Source organism: Clinocottus analis, unplaced genomic scaffold (assembly GCF_023055335.1).
Source record: "Clinocottus analis isolate CAN_PGR_092001 unplaced genomic scaffold, fCliAna1.0.p SCAF_19, whole genome shotgun sequence".
NCBI lineage: Eukaryota > Metazoa > Chordata > Actinopteri > Perciformes > Cottidae > Clinocottus > Clinocottus analis.
The window spans coordinates 6,291,914-6,309,984 of record NW_027175920.1 but is presented as its reverse complement, the minus strand read 5'-3'; the positions used below and the strand labels follow the sequence as shown (position 1 = coordinate 6,309,984).

General features: G+C 40.0%; 2 protein-coding genes across 6 annotated transcripts; both read left to right on the top strand.

The window, feature by feature from the left end:
• The first annotated feature begins 1,695 nt into the window (after positions 1-1,695).
• On the top strand, positions 1,696-9,139 carry LOC137789414 (gap junction gamma-1 protein-like). Of its 4 annotated transcripts, XM_068582995.1 has the most exons (4): positions 1,984-2,023; positions 2,519-2,596; positions 2,991-3,065; positions 6,603-9,139. In XM_068582995.1, exon 4 carries the CDS (start codon positions 6,656-6,658, stop codon positions 8,027-8,029), a length of 1,374 nt encoding a protein of 457 aa, XP_068439096.1. In that variant the 5' UTR covers positions 1,984-2,023; positions 2,519-2,596; positions 2,991-3,065; positions 6,603-6,655; the 3' UTR covers positions 8,030-9,139. The 4 variants fall into 4 exon arrangements, with proteins under 4 accessions (XP_068439093.1, XP_068439097.1, XP_068439096.1 ...); XM_068582992.1 differs by lacking the exons at positions 1,984-2,023; positions 2,519-2,596 and adding an exon at positions 1,696-1,924; XM_068582996.1 differs by lacking the exon at positions 2,519-2,596 and having other exon boundaries at positions 1,921-2,023.
• Positions 9,140-9,810: 671 nt separating this feature from the next.
• On the top strand, positions 9,811-17,700 carry dbf4b (DBF4B-CDC7 kinase regulatory subunit). 2 transcript variants are annotated; one of them, XM_068582488.1, is made up of 12 exons: positions 9,811-9,933; positions 10,950-11,127; positions 11,614-11,805; positions 12,098-12,148; positions 12,281-12,350; positions 12,588-12,649; positions 12,877-12,916; positions 13,020-13,065; positions 14,112-14,240; positions 14,359-14,497; positions 14,606-14,739; positions 14,874-17,700. In XM_068582488.1, the coding sequence occupies exons 2-12, from the start codon at positions 10,978-10,980 to the stop codon at positions 16,396-16,398; spliced, it is 2,538 nt and encodes an 845-aa protein (XP_068438589.1). In that variant the 5' UTR covers positions 9,811-9,933; positions 10,950-10,977; the 3' UTR covers positions 16,399-17,700. The 2 variants fall into 2 exon arrangements, with proteins under 2 accessions (XP_068438589.1, XP_068438590.1); XM_068582489.1 differs by having other exon boundaries at positions 9,836-9,933; positions 10,974-11,127.
• The last annotated feature ends 371 nt before the right edge of the window (positions 17,701-18,071 follow it).

The following is an 18,071-nucleotide window of genomic DNA, read 5'->3' as shown; positions in this document are numbered from 1 at the left end:
GCTGAGGAAAACTGAACACATTGCATTGCATTGTAATGTAATAAAATACTTTATCTTGTATGCTGAGTAAAACAATTTTGTTTGGGCAAAGTAGTCCACAATATTATTAAAGGTGTACGCCAGCAATTTAGCATCACACTTATATAATTAAAGGACTTGAAGCAGCAGAGGACAAGATATCCTGACTTTAACTTGACTTTTTCCATTTCTTCCATTTCCATTTGGAAACTTCTGGTTGCTATTTCAAGGTCCAGCTGTAGATAAAACATATAAGAAGTCATCGTCCTGAACGATTCACACATCTACATTTACAGGGAGGTTGTATAGCCTGATGCTCCACAAATATGAGATTAAAAAGACACATAATGTCAATAATATGACTCAAAATACACTGGTACCTAATTCCCAAAATATAGCATATTTGTATGCAAACCTTCATTAACTGCTCTCATATTTCAAACTTCACACCCCAATTTCTACACGAGCTGTTCACATCATTTTGGTTATGGGGCTTTAGTTTATGGTGGGGCTTTAGCTCCCACCATAACTACAGATGACATTATACAGCTGTTTTTACTGGCTGAGTAGCGTTCGCCATGACAAGTAAACTGACCTTTATGTGTAAAATTCATGGAGTGCCCCTTAAAGGCAGCTTGTTGAGGAATTGATAGCAGAAAGCATACAAGCTCCTTATTTGTATCCAAAGCTTGATGGAAGAAGATGAAACAAACTGTTGGTATCTGTTCAGTCTCAGACTCCGTCTGAAGAAAACAGTGTGGTAAATATATGTGTTGTCTGAAGTGGAGGACACCATAAACTTTGCAATGAACCTCTATACAAATAGTTGAGGATTATCGCCATGTTTTTCACATTTTTGACATGCTTTGTTGCACTGTGAGTGAACAAACAAGTTATCATTTGTTATCAAGATAACACACGTGTACGGGGACAGGTGGACAAAGACAAAGAACAAAAATCCTAACTTTGTCATAACATTGTGTGACTGTGGTTGTTTTTACACGGTAGTACAGCTGGTATTTCCCACAGACTTAAGACTTCTATCTAGTTCAACAGCAGACATAAAACGTGACATACAGATCCAGTGAGGCAACTAATGCACATGTGTTATTGACAGGAGGTCATAAATTGCATGTATTTGTGTGAATTTAATATATATATATATATATATATGTATACATATATATATATATATATATATATATATATATATGTGTGTGTGTGTGTGAGAGAGATCAATGTTATTTTTGAATGCTTTGCGTTGAACCACTGTTGTCACTATTGTGTCGTTTCTGCCATTAAATTCTGTTCTCTGACATATATATATATATAATATATATAAAAATATATATATATATATTATAAAAGACCATCTTTCATTTTGATTTATTGAACAAAATCATCTACAGACATATATGCATCTTATATTAATTGCCATTTATAACAATGTCAGTAAGGCAAAATGCCCTATGGTGTTTTACGCTCTCCAACTCTCTCTCTCTCTCTCCCTCTCTCTCTATCTCTCACACACACACACACACACACACACACACACACACACACACACACACACACACACACACGCACACACACATATGCATACACGCACACACACGCACACGCAGGCACGTCCCCTCTCCTCGCCTTGCACCAGCCCATTTGTCTTCCTCTGCTCATACAATCAAGCTCTCTCTTTCTCTCCAGACCAGTCTCCGCGAGAAAAAGTCAACGTTTACTCAAATTAACAAAATCTTCCCTCACTTAAAACTTTCAGGACATTTTTTTTTGCATGTGTGAACGTCTAAATTGTACCCTCTCCTGTCATTCGGCGATGGAGATTGAATCCCCCCTGTGGTCGTGAAGTGGCATTTCTGACGGAGGAGCGGCGCCAAATGAGCCTGAAAAGGTGAGGATGCCATGTTTTCACCCAAGGAAGGACGTCTCCTGTCAACGTTACTGGTGAAAGTGTGTTTGAGGAATGACTGATTATAGAAAAAAAGGCATGGTGAGGTGATAGAAATTCCATGAGATTTGTATTTCTATTTCCTAAGTCAATTCGTCAAAATTTCGTCAAATGCTTTTCAAATTTAAAGTTAGCTAGTTAGCTCGTAGCTAGTTAACTAAACCCTAGCTAACTGTTACTCGTGTTTGCTAGCTTACGTAGCAGCCGCTGAATAACTTAATGTTTACAAACTTTTTAAGCGACAGTAACATGATAAGTTTGCTGTTGTAAACAATACAATGGTGTTGCCAGATTGGAAATTGCGACGAAGTATCGTACCAAAGGCTCAATATGGTCGTATTTGGAGGATAAATATCGTGCACCTGGCAACCCTGAGATCGGTCGACCAATGACAGTTCTCTCTACAGGCAGAGCTCGCGCAAGAAGGGAGATACAGTTTCCAAAACTTGTAAGGGCGTAATAACGAGTTTGTGAAAGACCCAGAGAAACACAAATATCTTTTTTTTTTTTGGATTCCCTGCCGGACGCATTTTTTAGGCCTTGAAAAGAGCCGAAAAGAGAGGGAAAAAGAGGACGTCTGGTCACCCTACTTAACCTCATTTGAGGACTTCAAAGGTGCAACTAAGTTTTGTATTTATTACCAGACTTTAACATGTCAAACAAAAATGTCCAGGAGTCTAACTCAAATATATGACAGTAGCTTGTTTCCAAACAAATGAAGAAAACAGTAAATCTTCACTTTTCCAAAACAAGACACATTTTTCAACCTAAATAATCTCGTAATGTATGCTCTAATGTTTATGCCCAAGCAGCTATCTAAAGCTAATATAATACCAAGTACAGCACATCTGGGTTTTCTTTTTGTTACATTTTTATTTTACAATGAAATACATTTAACATGTTTAAACTAGAGCTAGTAAATTGAAAGCATGCCTAATACGAATGTGTGAGGAATTTGATTTAAAAAAAAATGTCTTTGATGGTGTTCTCATCTTTTTTCTCTTTGCAGGTCACATGGAGTTTGTAATATCTCTGAATTCTGGCTGGAAAAACGAGAAGGATAGGACAAATAAAACAAAAAGAGGTAATAAGGTTCCCTTCAAAATGCAAAGACAGTTAGACTAATCATTAAAACATAAAACACAATTGACCTGAAGCTGTAAGGACACTATCATTTTTAGTAGTTGCGAAAAAGGAGGAGGACTAGCAGAACCAGTGCAGGTTGTTATGAAATAAAGGTTAGTAGTACTATGTCTACTCAGTTTTCAACCTTAAAGAAACTGTTCAGTATGGTACTGGGTTCAGATAAACTTTAGCGACCTGTCATTGTCTCCCTGCTGAGAATAGTACTTGTCATGTTAATCAAATAAAAGATACAAATACGAATATTAGAGGTTAATTTTGCAGAGGAGGCACAATACAGTAATTGTATTGTTTACCTCGCTAGTAAAACTTCATCAGGTGAAATGTGACGGTAAATAAAGTAAGCGTCTCACTGGAAACTATTAAATTCATGGCCTCATCAGTTATGTCGTACATACACATACTATACATCTTGTGTGTGTGGTTTTGATGTCTTTGAGTAGATGGCTCATAAAGTGAAAATCATCCTTGTCTGGATGAACAGTGATGAGAGACGAGGGTAAAAAACCTTGCAGTCCTTCTTTGTAGCATTTCCTGGAGACAGAACGTTAGTGATTTAATTTGTTCCTCTTTCTTCATCTTCATGGTGAAGTTGTAGCAAACTTATACTCGGCCATGCTGTGATTTCTGTATAGGAAATACAGTTTCAAGGCATCTTGATTGCCTAGAGAACTAAAGGGTACCAGCCAGTTTTCTACTTTGCAGTATGTCTCTAATCAAGAAAAAAGGACACCCAAAATACAGCTTTAAAAAAGTGTATTGTCAGCAAACTACAAACTTTTTACTGTCGCCTTTCATGTTAATAGCGGTTAAATGTTTAATACTCATGAGATAGATTTTGGGAAGAACATTGCTTTAACTTCTTTGAAGGAAACCACAAACCTTCACGTTCACAGCTTGAAGCCCTCTTAGATAGGCATGTACAAGGCTGGTCGCTTTGTAAAGTAACACTCCTCAAATAGTTCTTTTAATGGCGCTGTAGGAAACTGGAGGCTTTTGGTCTGGAGCAGGGAGCCATCTGGGGATAATGCAGACGTTCAATGTGGCACAACAAGCAACTTATGTTGCCATTGAGACTCGGCACAGGGCTTGACACTAAGCTATAAAGTCCCGAAGTAGATACTTAAACTAACATGTCCGACATGTAACATGTAGGCCTATTAAAAAAATTAATCCAATCTACAGGGATTTGGAGATTTTTAAAAATATATATAATTTATTAACGTACAAAACACCCAGTTAATATGCTCTCCTCAAAGCCACAAGCGTACATTGACAGAAACAGTAAGTTTACCTCGCTGATCATTAAACACACTTCATTTGAAGCTCAAACCCTAAATTCACAGAGGCAGATGTCAAAATATTCTGTCTCCAGACGGTGTTTTTCCCGCTGCTTTGCTCTGTCGTCGCTGCCGTATTTGTGCTCCGAGGTCTGCTCGCTCAAGTCTTACGCTGAGTAGTGTCTTTCACTTCTTCAGAAACAAACCCTTAAATGAGCCAAATTAAATGTTTCAACACGGAAAAAATAGATAAAGATCACATTTTTTTTCTTCACTTGTCTAATCAGACAACTGCATGAGGCATTCCACTTACTTGAACAGAGAGTTTACTTCCCCCAGCCGGGTAAGCGGATAAGCGTTAATGCCGAGGCCTGAGGCAGCTATGCTTTTTTTTTTAACTAACTTTTGAGTTTGTACTTTCCTCCAAGAAGATCAGTTAGCCAAATATATATTTTTGTTACACGCTATCTTGAAGTTAGGTCTTACATAGCATTGAACTTAAATACCGTTGATGGCCTGTGTTTAAATGTGCTTTCCTCTGCATTCCTTTGCAGAACCATGATTGGCTTTGCTGATGAGCTGAGCGGAAAATTAGCAATTTGAAAGGTTGTTTCCAGTTTCTTGCCATCCACGAGACTTGTGTTTGGGTGGTGATAGCTGTGCTACTGGCCCTCCAAATAGTACATTACACAACATGGCCAGATGTGCAGTTTTAGAGGGCATGTGACTCTTAATGAGACAGGCAGGACTGTTTTACAGAGTGAGACATAAGGAAGCATGTTAACAGCAGCTGGACTTGGTTTCATATGATTTTTTTTTATTTCTTTTTTTTTAATAGAATGTCACACTGACTCAACGCGACAGTGTGTCAGTATGCCTGTTATAAATGATGTGTCAGTGAGAAAAATTGTAAGTGGCATGGCCCCATATATAAACTGGTGTAAATGCATTTTAATCTGGGATTGCCTGAGTTTTGCTTGATGAAATATAAAATCACTTTATTCTGAATTTGTAATAGTTAGGGTAAATTAGGGCAGCAACTAACTAACTATAAGCGTTATCAATTCAACATCACACATGCAGACATTCTCTGCTCCACAGAAGTCTGAACCTTTTAGATTTCCTCTTACATGAGGGACTGGTGGAGATGTCTGCTGCACGCGTTTTGGACAGATGGATGTCTGCAGGTTCAACAGAGATTGTTCAGGGTTTGGTTATCAGGTGGTGTAGTTCAGTAGAGGGAAAAATTATCATTTGAATTCGAGAGAGGAAAGTATACTTTCTACACTAATTTCAATCATACAATGTGTTTCAGTGTTGGATAATCAGCGACTAGCTTTACTTCTGTTTTTTAAAAAAAAAATTCATTTTAAAATAATTAAGGATGAAATGTTGGTTACGTTTGAAGTGTATTTCTATTCCACAGCTGATTGAAACCTGATAGGGAAGGTCTGACAGTTTTCATTTACTGAAGCAACAATTCAACAAACCACAAAAGCCCTTCATACTCTGGGTATCAACACTACTCCTTGGGTGGAATACTTCCTCCACAGTCATGGAAATTATTGTAATTCAGTCATTTCTTATTTATTTATTTATTTTTAACTAATTTTAGCTTTTTAATCTATGGAACATCTGGCTGGTCTGCCATAGTAACAAGCTAATTTAAAATAGCAAATGGGGACGTTCAGTTAACAACGGCAATAATGGTTACACATTCTATCGTTGTTATTACTCTTCCTTTTGCGTACTAATGCCAAGGGTATGTTGAGACATGAGCTTTGGGGCATAGCTATTAAAAGAATCAAGGATAAACAAGTTGTTATTGTGGGGAAATTCACCATGTATACTGTAGGAAAGACAAAGTCCTCTAAAGTGCACTGACAACATACTCTGTTAATATACCAGAGGAGTGTGTGCTGTCATCATTTACAGAATCAAGACATGTCTATTTATTCTGTGATTGGGGGGTGAAAAGAGACAAATTGAGAGAAGCGCACAAAAAGAGATTAATAAATACTTTTTTTTTACTCTCCACATATTAGATACTGTTAAGAAGGAAAGAGTGCCTGTAAAGGGATTTATGATATGAAATTCTGGGTATTTTGCTTGTCTGTAAATAAATAGCAAACATAGTATTTTACAAAAATTAATTCTTAGTATTAATGTGGATTTCATCCTTTCTCTTCTCTCCACAGGGAAGTAACGGGAGGTGTATGTTGCCTCTCACTGTAGTTTCCCTGCAGCTACAATGAGTTGGAGTTTCTTGACTCGCCTGCTGGAAGAAATCCACAACCATTCGACATTCGTGGGCAAGATCTGGCTCACCGTCCTCATTGTTTTCCGCATCGTGCTGACGGCTGTAGGAGGGGAGTCCATCTACTACGATGAGCAGAGCAAGTTTGTCTGCAACTCAGGCCAGCCGGGCTGTGAGAACGTCTGCTACGACGCCTTTGCTCCACTCTCACATGTCCGCTTCTGGGTTTTCCAAATCATCCTGTTGGCCACACCTTCACTCATGTACCTGGGCTATGCTGTCAACAAGATTGCTCGGGCAGAGGAGCAGACAGACAGCGGGGGAGTGATTGGATTTTCGCAAAGGAAGCTCAGGAAGCCGTATCTTGCAGGCAGAAAGCAGCACAGGGGCATTGAAGAGGCCGAGGATGACCAAGAAGAAGACCCGATGATCTATGAAATGGCAGAGGTAGAGAGTGATAGTGGTGAACCAGTGAAAGGACGCAGTGGTGATGGACTCGCAAAGGCCAAGGTGCGCCATGACGGGCGCCAGCGTATCAAAGAGGATGGACTGATGCGTATTTATGTCCTTCAGCTCTTGACCCGCACCTTGCTGGAGGTGGCTTTCTTGTGCGGACAGTATGCCCTGTATGGATTTGCTGTGCCTCACACTTACGTGTGCTCAGACATGCCCTGCCCGCACAGTGTGGACTGCTTTGTGTCCCGACCCACTGAGAAAACCATCTTCCTTCTCATCATGTACACAGTCTCCGTGCTCTGTCTGGCACTAAATATATGGGAGATGCTTCACCTGGGCATAGGTACCATCTGTGAGATCGTACGCTCCCGCCGGGTTCAGCTCCCCGACGATGAGCAGTACGGGCTGACGCGGGCACAAGTAGCTGTTAATGAGGTGGGCCTGAGTGGAGATGATTACAGAAGCTACCCTTTTTCTTGGAATGGACCATCAGCTCCACCCGGGTACAACGTTGCCATCAAGCCTCTTCTGGTATCAAAAGGGCACCACGTCAAGCCACTACCCATTACTGACATCACTCATGCCAAGATGGCATGCCGGCAGAACCACGTGAACATTGCTCAAGAGGAACGTCAGCAGTACAGCAATAACGATGAAAACCTGTGCACAGGAGAGATTGGAGATGCCTCTAGGTGTGTTCATACGGACATTCGTCAGCCACAAAACAAGCTGGAGGCTGACAATCCGACCAGCAGCCAGCCACAGAGCCACAGTAACAACCAGAGCAAGCCTCACCGCGAACGTAAACACCGCCAGGCCTCCAAACACTCCAGCAAGGCTGACGCAAACAGAGGCAGCAGCAGTAGCAGTAGCAGCAAATATGGAGTCATCAAGGGTTCTGAGTGGATCTGAAATACACCAAGAGGTATTTATGTTTGTGTCTCCATATTGTGTGTAAAAAAATTAACACGGCACCCAATTTACATTATTTTCCATAATATTCATATCATTACATTGATCTGGTGATTATAAGTGATTAATTGTGTCAGGGTCTATCTTGTGCCACTCTGTCATGTGAGGATCACACAAATAAATCATTGGCCACAAAAAAATAAACTTAGACAGCCCCAGGGATAATAACTGGTGCATGCTCATGCAGATATATTACAGATTTATATTAATACTTACAGCCCAAGGGCATTAGTATCAAGGTTTGAGTACAAGACAGATTCTGTCACTCATATGTGCATAACCTTTGAGTCTGTATGCAACAAAAACAAAATGAAAGAAGTAATACTATATTTTGTTAAATAGCTTTTGCAGGAAGATGTTGGTGCTGTCTTTGAGTCCCTGCAAATATGCAGAGTTGTCCATGCTGTAAACCAAGGTGCCTTACTTAAACAAAGTGCTGCTTCCTTTTGACTCTGCATCCCTTTAACTATCACAAAATGTCATCATTACAGCCAAAATATATCATCACTCTGGACTGAAAGCAGAACTGAGTCCTACGGACTGTGTGACGAGTTACACTATGTTAGTTTCACCATTTGTTAACAGTATTATTATTTCTGAGTACGCAAAATTGTATTGTTATTTTACCAAACCAGGTTTTATGTGGATTGATTGTTCATTTCTCAGCCATAAAGATAAATGAGAGACTACGGGTTCAGTTGGTAGTTTCACAGTGTTTTCTGTAAATTTTTTGGCACGAGAAAAGAAGTTCAATGGAAGTGTTTGTTAAAAGGTGTCCTGACCTAACCCTGTTGTTTGAACTGTTGTCAGTGTCTTATGGTCAAGCTGTAACAATTTTACATATTTTTTGGGTTTGTGTGAAGTTCTCACTATGAAGGCTCTCTGCACCATTAGTACATTTGTTTATGATATTAACATGATGAAACAATCAGTGCATCTGGTCTGTATGCTTGTTTTTTGAGGCCTGTTTAAAGAGTTATTTGTCATCAATACTTACTTTGAATTGCAGATTTTCAAATTGAAATACCATTAAGGCTTGTATTTTTGCACTGTGCCAGTGTTTTTGTGAAAAATTTTGGTTTTAGAAAACAATTTATGTTTTGAATAAAGAATTGTTATTTGTTATATATTCTGTGTCTATTTTTTGACAATGATGGTGGCATGACAGTGTAAAACAAGTGTTGTAAGTTTGAATCATCCAATGGGTGGAATCTTGAATCTTAATTGAGTGCGCCCCACATTGCCCCCTGCTGGGCAGGAAGGGTTAACATTTTAACTATCTTCCTCTTCAATAAGACTCGCTTTGATCCCCATGATTATGATCTGTCGGGCTATTGTGACCAAATGAACATATCAGAAATTATTAACCGAAAACAGAATTCATGTTACCCATGCATCCATCCATCCACCCATCCATAAAAGAGGCAAAGCAGAGACTATGCTGCCGCTCCATTTGTGATGCGTTAAGGGGCGGTCAGAACTGTACGTAAAACTCACAATCGACTTTGTAAAAAATAAATACATGACGCTTGACAGGATGACTTGTGAGCAGCTGTCTGATAACCACATTGTATTTAAATGTAATTTCACAGCATCGCTACACAACACACATTACAATTTTAATCACTGAAAAAAACAATCTGAAAAATGGGTTATGGCTACTATTGAGAAGTTTGAAGTCAGCTCTATTGGGCAGCGTTACTTCCGGATATGACGTTCACGTTACGTTCACGTCTCTGCGCCAGTGTTTTTAAAAAAGCGGCGGTCGGTTGTTCCTCGCGAACCTTTTAGTGAATCAATAGCATTAATTTCTTTATTACAGTTCTCCAGCACTGTATTCAAACGTAAGTGGGTTGTATCTCTTTCTTTCTTTTTGCCCCGACGAGAATGAACATCAAACCCCATTACAAACTAACTGAGACGTTTGTTTGGGCGCCCAGAAGTTGTTCATATCGAGGAAAGCTAAGCTAGCTCTAGTCAACGTAGCGTTATGCTAACTTGTTACAGCTAAGTTTGCTAACTAGCCTGAGAGATGACGACCTTTAAAACCGTGTGTGTGGTTCTGTTGTCGTGAACTAACTCCACGTGCTTTATCTACATAATGCTCAGACGTTTAACTGGTCGATTGAACAACATTTTTGAGTAAACTTTAGCTACCTAATGTAATCTAATATTCATTCGTACGTCAGTTTAACGCTGGGTTAACCGTGACATGTTGTTGACAAAGATAACTAGCGTCGCTTGGTTAGTCCCATATATCACGTTAGTCATATACAAGATAAAATAAGATTATATACAAATACAATATAATGACATTGATAAGATAGAGAGACAACGAGGTGAGGAAAATTCCAGTATGCTCAAAAGGGATGACATACATTTTAAACATATGCCACACAAGTGTGTGTAAAAGTGACATTATCTCCAATAATATTTTACAAATGTCATGACGTGTGAGCAATGAACAAAATATATAATATACATAAAATAATAAGAATATAGCACAATTAACATGGAAAAAGGGGGATTGTTTTTGGCTTAATAGCAGCATTATTCTTATAGAACAGTAATGAATATCTTTCATTATGTTACCCAAAGTACAACATTCTCAAAACAAAAGGAACAAACATTTGTGAAATAGATTTTTCTGTGTTTATTTATATATATATATATATATATATATATATATATATATATATATATATATATACACACACACACACACACATACATATACACACACTCACTCTGGCTCTTTGAAGAGCTATTGTTTTTTATTAGCGCTGAACAAGTGTGTATGCAGAATTATAACCTTTAATTAATTTGCATTGTTTTATTTTTTGTTTGTTGTTCTGTAAAGTTGTAAGCTCCTTTACTGCACCAGGATCATGCAGCACCAGCAGTATGCAGAGGAGCAAGGCCTTCTCGGCTCACTCTGTCCTGGGCAGAAGAAGCTGGAGGGGAAGACCTTCTACCTGGACAGTCTAAAGAAACGCTCAACAGCACTGCTTTTGGAGGCCGTATCTCTTCTGGGAGGGGTAAGCATGTGTATACAAAGGCTATATGTCTGTGGATCCATGCTGTAAACATTGGTTTTGTTATTTATACAATAATTGTTATCAGGGATTGATCTAGGCTTTGACATTTTAGGTTTGCGTACTTTGCCTACGAAGTTAGATAAAATAAGATATTCCTTCATTAGTCCCGCATTGGGGAAATTGCAGGATTACAGCAGCAGAGAGGGAAAGTGCACACAAAAGACGCATAGTAAAATTAAATAAAAAGTTATATAAATAAACATTTATAAAAACATTAAAGAACGAACAATGTTAGAGAATAATTTCTGAATATTTTGGGGTTTTGGAATGACGAAGAAATTTCAAATAATACTGTTTACTTGGTCAACATACCTACTGAAGTTCAGGTTTGACTATGCACAAAGAAAAAGATAAAGGTCTGACTTTGACTGATGTCTCTCAGTAGAAACTGATAAGCAGATGCTGTTTTGTTTTATTAATCTGAAGAGGGTCGAGAGTTTCCTGCACAAAGATGTGTGTTTTGTCGTGACTGGAAGCCAAGATGGCCTGAACGAGCAGAAGTCTGCAGATACTAAAGCAGAGACAAAGGGGACGATTGAAGAAACCCAACGTCCTATTATGCAGCGGGAGAGCATCCTCAGCAGTGACAAGCGGCGACCAGGAACTCCCAGACCAACGGTACTAAGCATCACCCATGCTTGTTTAAATACCTTTTACATGTTACAGGGTTTTGATACTTAAAAAACATATGAAATATAATCTAACCTGATAATAGGCAAAATAAAATAATAATACTAGTGTAAATTGTTATATATTTACATGATAAATTATTCAAAAATACTACATATTACCACTCAAAATGATTACCCTTTTAATTATTCAGATTTTTTTTTTCATTACAAACTCATTTGGAGTAGATGTGTTGTAGGCTGGAATGAATTATATATCTGTGCTGTATTTTTCTCTTCAGGCTTGTGGCAGCCGTGGGAAGGCCCTTCTTGAAAAAGCCATGCGCAACAACGTGAGTGTCAGGGCAGCCGTAACGTTTTTTTATCTCTAATCTGTGGGCTTCATGATTTGTGAATATTTGGGATACACAAAAGACCGACACGGTTTGTTATCTTGAGTTGATTCTAATGGATGTGTATTGCAGGAACGACTGAAGGGGAACAGTGTTTTGGCCAACGCTCGATCATGGGGAGTGAAGATTTTGTATGTGGATGGTATCCTTTTGACTCGATTTGATGAAAACTCTAATCTGTTTTATTTGTTCACCTCCATAGTGCAATGAACGTCTGCTCACAGCAGATGGCACCATATGAGTGTTTATGTTGTATTCTGTCTTTCTGTGTCTTACTGATACCAGCTGAAGAAGCCTGCAGTTAACCAGCATTGAACTGCCACATTCTTAATCCCAGAAAGTGTGAATATTTTTGTGTCGTTCCTTAATGTTGTCTCAGATGTCCTTTTGTATTTGAAACGGTTAACGAGAGAGAGCTTCAGTGTCCACAAGAGGCCGGAGGTAAGTCGTTTGGGCTTTCACTTCATCAGACATCAAAATGTAAATGTTTTAAATTTAAAAAAAAGAAGTAAGTAAATCGTTTATGAATTATTTCGTGAAAAGTTACCAGTTGGGAAAATATAGTTCAATTTAATATGCCTCCATTAAAATGTGATAAATTGTACATCAGCCTTTTCCCTTAATTATTGATGAGTCTTAATTGCATTCTTTCTTCTTTTTTTATGCAGAGGTCTCCCACCAAACAACAAGGTTGTCATGTTGTCAAAGGTTAGTTTATGCATATGTGCTAATGTGTCTATTTTCCAACAATATTGTATTTCTGTAAGTATAAGTGCTTATTTAATTGTGCGTATGTTCTCCTGGTCCACAGCTGCAGCGTTGAGGTCTCCCTATCTTAAAATTGAAGACATGAGCAGGTGACTTTCATCTGTCATTCAGGGCATTTTTTTGTTGTGTTTATTTTCTCTGTAGCAAGGGTGAGGGGATTTAAATCCAAATATAACTGTGCACTTGGGAAACAGCAGCCGTCTGTCTGGCTCTCTCAGAAATCTCCTCCATTCCTGAGGGAAATATTCGGCTCTTAAGCTGCTAAATGCTTCACTGTGTTCGCCTGCTAGTCCCTCACTGTGTCTGTCTGCTGTTTGGTGCTGAGCAGGTACAGAGGCTTTGTGGAGCTTTTATTTTTGCAAACAGCTATGTTTTGCATCTAGAAAATATGCAATGAGAACGGTGAGACTGAACCCAAACAGTAAGGTTTCGAGTCAGACGGCTAAACAATCAGCTTAAAGTCGCTATTAAACTCTTTAAAGCTGAGGGGACTGAAGCCGAGGGGACTGCAGATTGAGGTGAAAATTCTCTGTTAACATTGTTTTTACATTGTGATTTGATACATGATTAGTGGAAAATATTAGTTATAGCAATACATTTTCTTGCCAATGTTCCTGTAATGGTGGATTAGTATCAGATGAGTTCCTTTTTTTGCAGTTCAAGCGTAATGACCTGTCCCTGTGTTGCTGCCCTTCTTACCCCACTGGGTGCTAGTTGTGGAGGTTTACATTTCAGCCCAGATGATTTTCTTAATTGAACCTGTTGAGTCCCATCATGTAACGCGACAAGCCCTCCCCAGTGATGCTGCTCCCCTGGAGCCCAGAACTCAAGCGTATACTATTTCTATTCGATGAAGCTTTTCAAGCTCCACTACCTATTCCTGCAGGGGATCTGGATGTGCTAACAGGTCTTTTCATTTGCCCTATCATTTCAGTTAATTGAAGTGCTCTGGCTCGTGTGTGTAGGCCAATTGCTGTGAGAGAACCCGTGACATCTGAAACATTTGAGTGTCGGCCTATTAATCTCACATTCAGTTTTGCAAAGGGGATTGAAAAAAAATTAGGAAATATGATGATGATGATGATAATTCATTTGATTTACATGTTTATTAAATCATGTTTTCTTATCTAACCAGGCGATACAAGCCCTTGCATGTGCAATCTATGATCTTCCCTACTCTGTGGTACTCGGGCCGATTTAGTCCCTTTGAATCTCCACCTCCTCTGTTTGAAGAGCAGGCTGAGAAAGGAGAGAATAAAACGAGGTTTGTTTAACTGCCATCATCTTCTGAAGGATATCAAGATGTGTTTTTGTTTTCTTATAACAAACATTGGGTTCTAATGTATGTAATGAAGGATTTATCCTGATTGTTTGTAAATTAGGGAGACGAAAAAAGTTGAAAGCAGCATTCAGGACAAATCTCAAACCACACTCGGCTGTAATACTTCACTTTGCAAGCCACGCAAAAAGGAAGTGTCTTACTGTGAATGCTGTCATCAACCCTTCACTAATCTGGAAGAGGTGAACATCTTTAAGAATTATTTTTCATGGCACGTCACAGTTATTTTTGCAATAATTGTTTGGCTTATTTTTACATCTTTGACTGGTTGTCTTTGTTGGCCCTTGCAGCACTTGCAGTCTGATCAGCACCGAGCTTTTGTTCTGGATTCCTCAAATTACAGTGTGGTGGACCAACTTGTCACTGAGCTGTTTCCGGGATTTAACCCAAATCCAGCTCAACAATTGGATGAAACACTGAACCGGTGAGTTGTGGTCATTGTATAGAAATGTCCTAATAATGTAATTCACATGAAATTCATGTTATTTATTTTCTTCATTGGACTACAATGACTTTTCTTTGTTGATTTGTTTGTGTTTTCAATGTTCCCACCCTTAGACCACCAACTCCTTTGCCCATCTGTGAACTGGAGCCTCTCACTGATGCTGAGACGGAGCATGCTGTTCAGGATATGCATAGACAAGGTTCATTATTCCATGTTCACCTGTCCAGTCCTCCTGCAGAGCCTCGTTCATTTGGCCCTGCTAGCCCATCACCAGGAGTTGAGTTTCCCATCCTAAATCCACCGGACACCCGACCTCCTGACATCCAGCCTTTCAGTCCCAACACAGACCGCCAGTTCTCTGACAGCTACCGTCACGCTTCAAGTCCAGTCATGCCTGTTTTGGATATTGAACCACAAGCTCACAACGCAGCTAGTCAGCAGTTTGATGATCCACGCCTCGCCCCATCGCCTGATCCTTACTCCCTGCCTCCGGTTCTCAGCCCACAAGTGCCTTGTACCTCCTACATTATGGAGCCGCACTGCCCGTACTCTGAGCCTCCTGTCCTCAGTCCTCAACAGTACACTGCAGAGGAGGCTGTGGAAGCACACACTTGGGACTTGGACATCGGAGTAAGTGTGTCTCAGGGTGTCCCTGATCCTTTCTCCCCAACACATTTTTCTTCTGTGACTTTGAAAAATGCAGGAGGAGTAAAGCAATCAAACCAAGAAAGTATTTTGGGATTAAGTGAGACCATATGTTCCACCAATGGTTTGGAGTGGATTACGCTGTTGTCACGTAGATCTCGGTCCCTCCCTCGACAAATGGCGGCGATGCCAAACCCCAAAAAGCGCTGTAGATCAGCCAGTCCAGAACATAGCCGGAGCAAAAGGAGGCGGATTACAGAGGAATTTGGCTACAGAGGTAGCTGGATTAAACAAGTGCAGACATCTGCCAAACCAAAAACAGATAATATGGCAAAACCTGAGGGCTGTTTATCATTTGACAAAGTCGCTTGTCAGATAATCCAGTCCAGTCCGAACTCAAAGGTTACTTCTACATGTACAAAGGTTTCTTCCACATGTACTGCAGAAACACCTGCTTCAGAACAGACTTTTACCACGTTTTCTATTCCTACAGTACACAATTTCCCTTGGTCAACAAATCAAATGGTCATTCTAGGTAATGGTGGCACTTCCTCTGCTGATCATCCGTCACGGCTACGCTCCTCAATAGCAAAGACTTGTGATCCTCCCTTCCAGCTCCCCATGGACAAAATGTACAGTGAGTTCTCAAGTCAATGTGCACTATCCCACTCCACCTCCGTGTGCATCGAGTCGGGCCTCGTCCCAGACTTGGCCATGCTCTCTTCATCGTCCTCTGACTCCGACTGGGATTGTGGCCTGCTGTCACGACTTGGACCTTCGTGCGCCGCTCCACTGTCGCCCCCGGAGCAGAGCGGCGAGCTCGACAAGAAGCTCCTCAACATGCCGTGCACCTGGATGCACGACACCAGCTACGAGTCACGACTACACACCGTCCTTCAGCCGTCACCCCCAGCAACCTCACTGTGTGCGGAAGAAGTGGACCCTTCAGCGTTTTCCAGGACTGTCGTACAAATTGTTGAGGTTCAGCACTGATGGTTATTGTTTTGGTCATTTTAAAGAACTGCACGAATCAATGCTTGGAAGCGGTGTGAGGCAGCAGGAGTAGTGCATTTCTACATAGAAGTGGCATGTCTAACAGGGAAATACAGATTGGCAGCACTTTAACTCATCAAAATAAGTACATTAAGTGTACACTGATTGAATATGTAAAACTTAGTGCAAACTCAAATGTTATATTGAGCTGTTTTTACAGATTTTTATTTTGAATATTCTTTTGAGGTATATGTTCCTTAGTGGATGCATATTCCCTTGAATTTGAAGAGAGTCCATTATCGTCTTCCTCTCAACCCCCTAATCCTCCTCGTGCACAGAACCCTAAGCAGTTTTCTGTATGTTGTGCTGACTTGCGTCTTTCAGCAGCTATGTCCGGGAACATATGGTATGGCATTGAGAATTTAATGAGGTTGTCTGAAAGAGGCATTACTCAATTACTGTAAGTGCTGTGTCTGGATCAGATCCCACTTGCGCTGGCGTTGATCAGGCGTCCGTAGAGTGGAGGACTCTCACAACCTGTGGGAAAGAAATCTCTGATTAATGTGAAATTGCTTATTCTGCTTTTTGAAGGTCAGCCAAAGGACTAGTTTTGTCAAGGGGAGACTGCTGCTTCACGGTATCTGTGCTGCAGCAGCAGGGAGGTTAATTATCTTCACTTGTTAGCTTTTGAAGTGTTAAGTCACCTGCCATTAAAGACATGTCATTGCTAATATTAGACAAAACAAAAAATCCCATCTTGTCCAAAATCACACATCCTTGAATATCTTACATGGACTTTTAAAACACACATGCAAAATGCAACAGAGGGAAATCGCACATGAATTCAGTATTTGAAAGAATACTCTGCTCTCTGAACATGTGAAGTACATTATTTTACAGTGTTTTTAAATGTTTTTAACCATAATCATTTCCTGCTGCATCGTTAAAACGTTGTCGCTCGAGTAAAGCAAAGTTAAGAACAGTTTGGGTTTGCTGAGTGTCATTTTTCTCTTTTGCTTGATAACCGCTGACTCTGCGTGTCGGCTAAAGGAGCCGAATGGGAAGGGAAGGATGAGGCAAGGACAGCGGTGGGTCGATGTGTCCTCTTTGGCTCATCAGCCCAGCTTCCAGCTGACACAAACAATATTTGATATCTCATCTCCCAAGACTTGTTACATAACCTATGACTATCCAGATTAGTTGGAATGAAGGGAGCCCCATGTATGAGTGACCCTGGCCAAAACAACCTTTGACTTAGGAGACAGTTTGGTTTCTGCTACGTAGACTCTGGTAGTTGTGTCTTGTGAGATGTCATTTCCAACAAGGGTGTTACAAAGCTTGAAATACCAAATATTCTGGTCAAAGTATTTGGCACATCTGTCCACAAACTCCCCTTTTCACAAGATTTTATGTGAGGGGTTGATAGTCGGCAGTCATGTTTTATCATTAAAGCATACTTTTTAATTCAAAATTAGTCCTTTCAATTCATGCAGCTCTCTGTGAACACTAAATATACTCGTTCAATCACCAGCTCTCACGATCTTCCTTTAAAGATGGAGTTGACTTGTTTTTTCTCATCCATTTCAGCTTAAGAAGTTAGCTCAAGCTTTGTTTTGTCAGCTGCTGTTTCCATGGTAAAGAATGTACAATCTCAATATATAAATGCACACTAA

Excerpts from the sequence above, each read along its gene's own strand:
- LOC137789414 (XM_068582992.1), top strand. The coding sequence starts at position 6,656 with ATGAGTTGGAGTTTCTTGACTCGCCTGCTGGAAGAAATCCACAACCAT.
- dbf4b (XM_068582488.1), top strand. The coding sequence starts at position 10,978 with ATGCAGCACCAGCAGTATGCAGAGGAGCAAGGCCTTCTCGGCTCACTC. Across the intron at positions 11,806-12,097 it reads CAGGAACTCCCAGACCAACG|GCTTGTGGCAGCCGTGGGAA; the intron begins GTACTAAGCATC and ends TTTTCTCTTCAG. Across the intron at positions 12,149-12,280 it reads AAAAAGCCATGCGCAACAAC|GAACGACTGAAGGGGAACAG; the intron begins GTGAGTGTCAGG and ends TGTGTATTGCAG.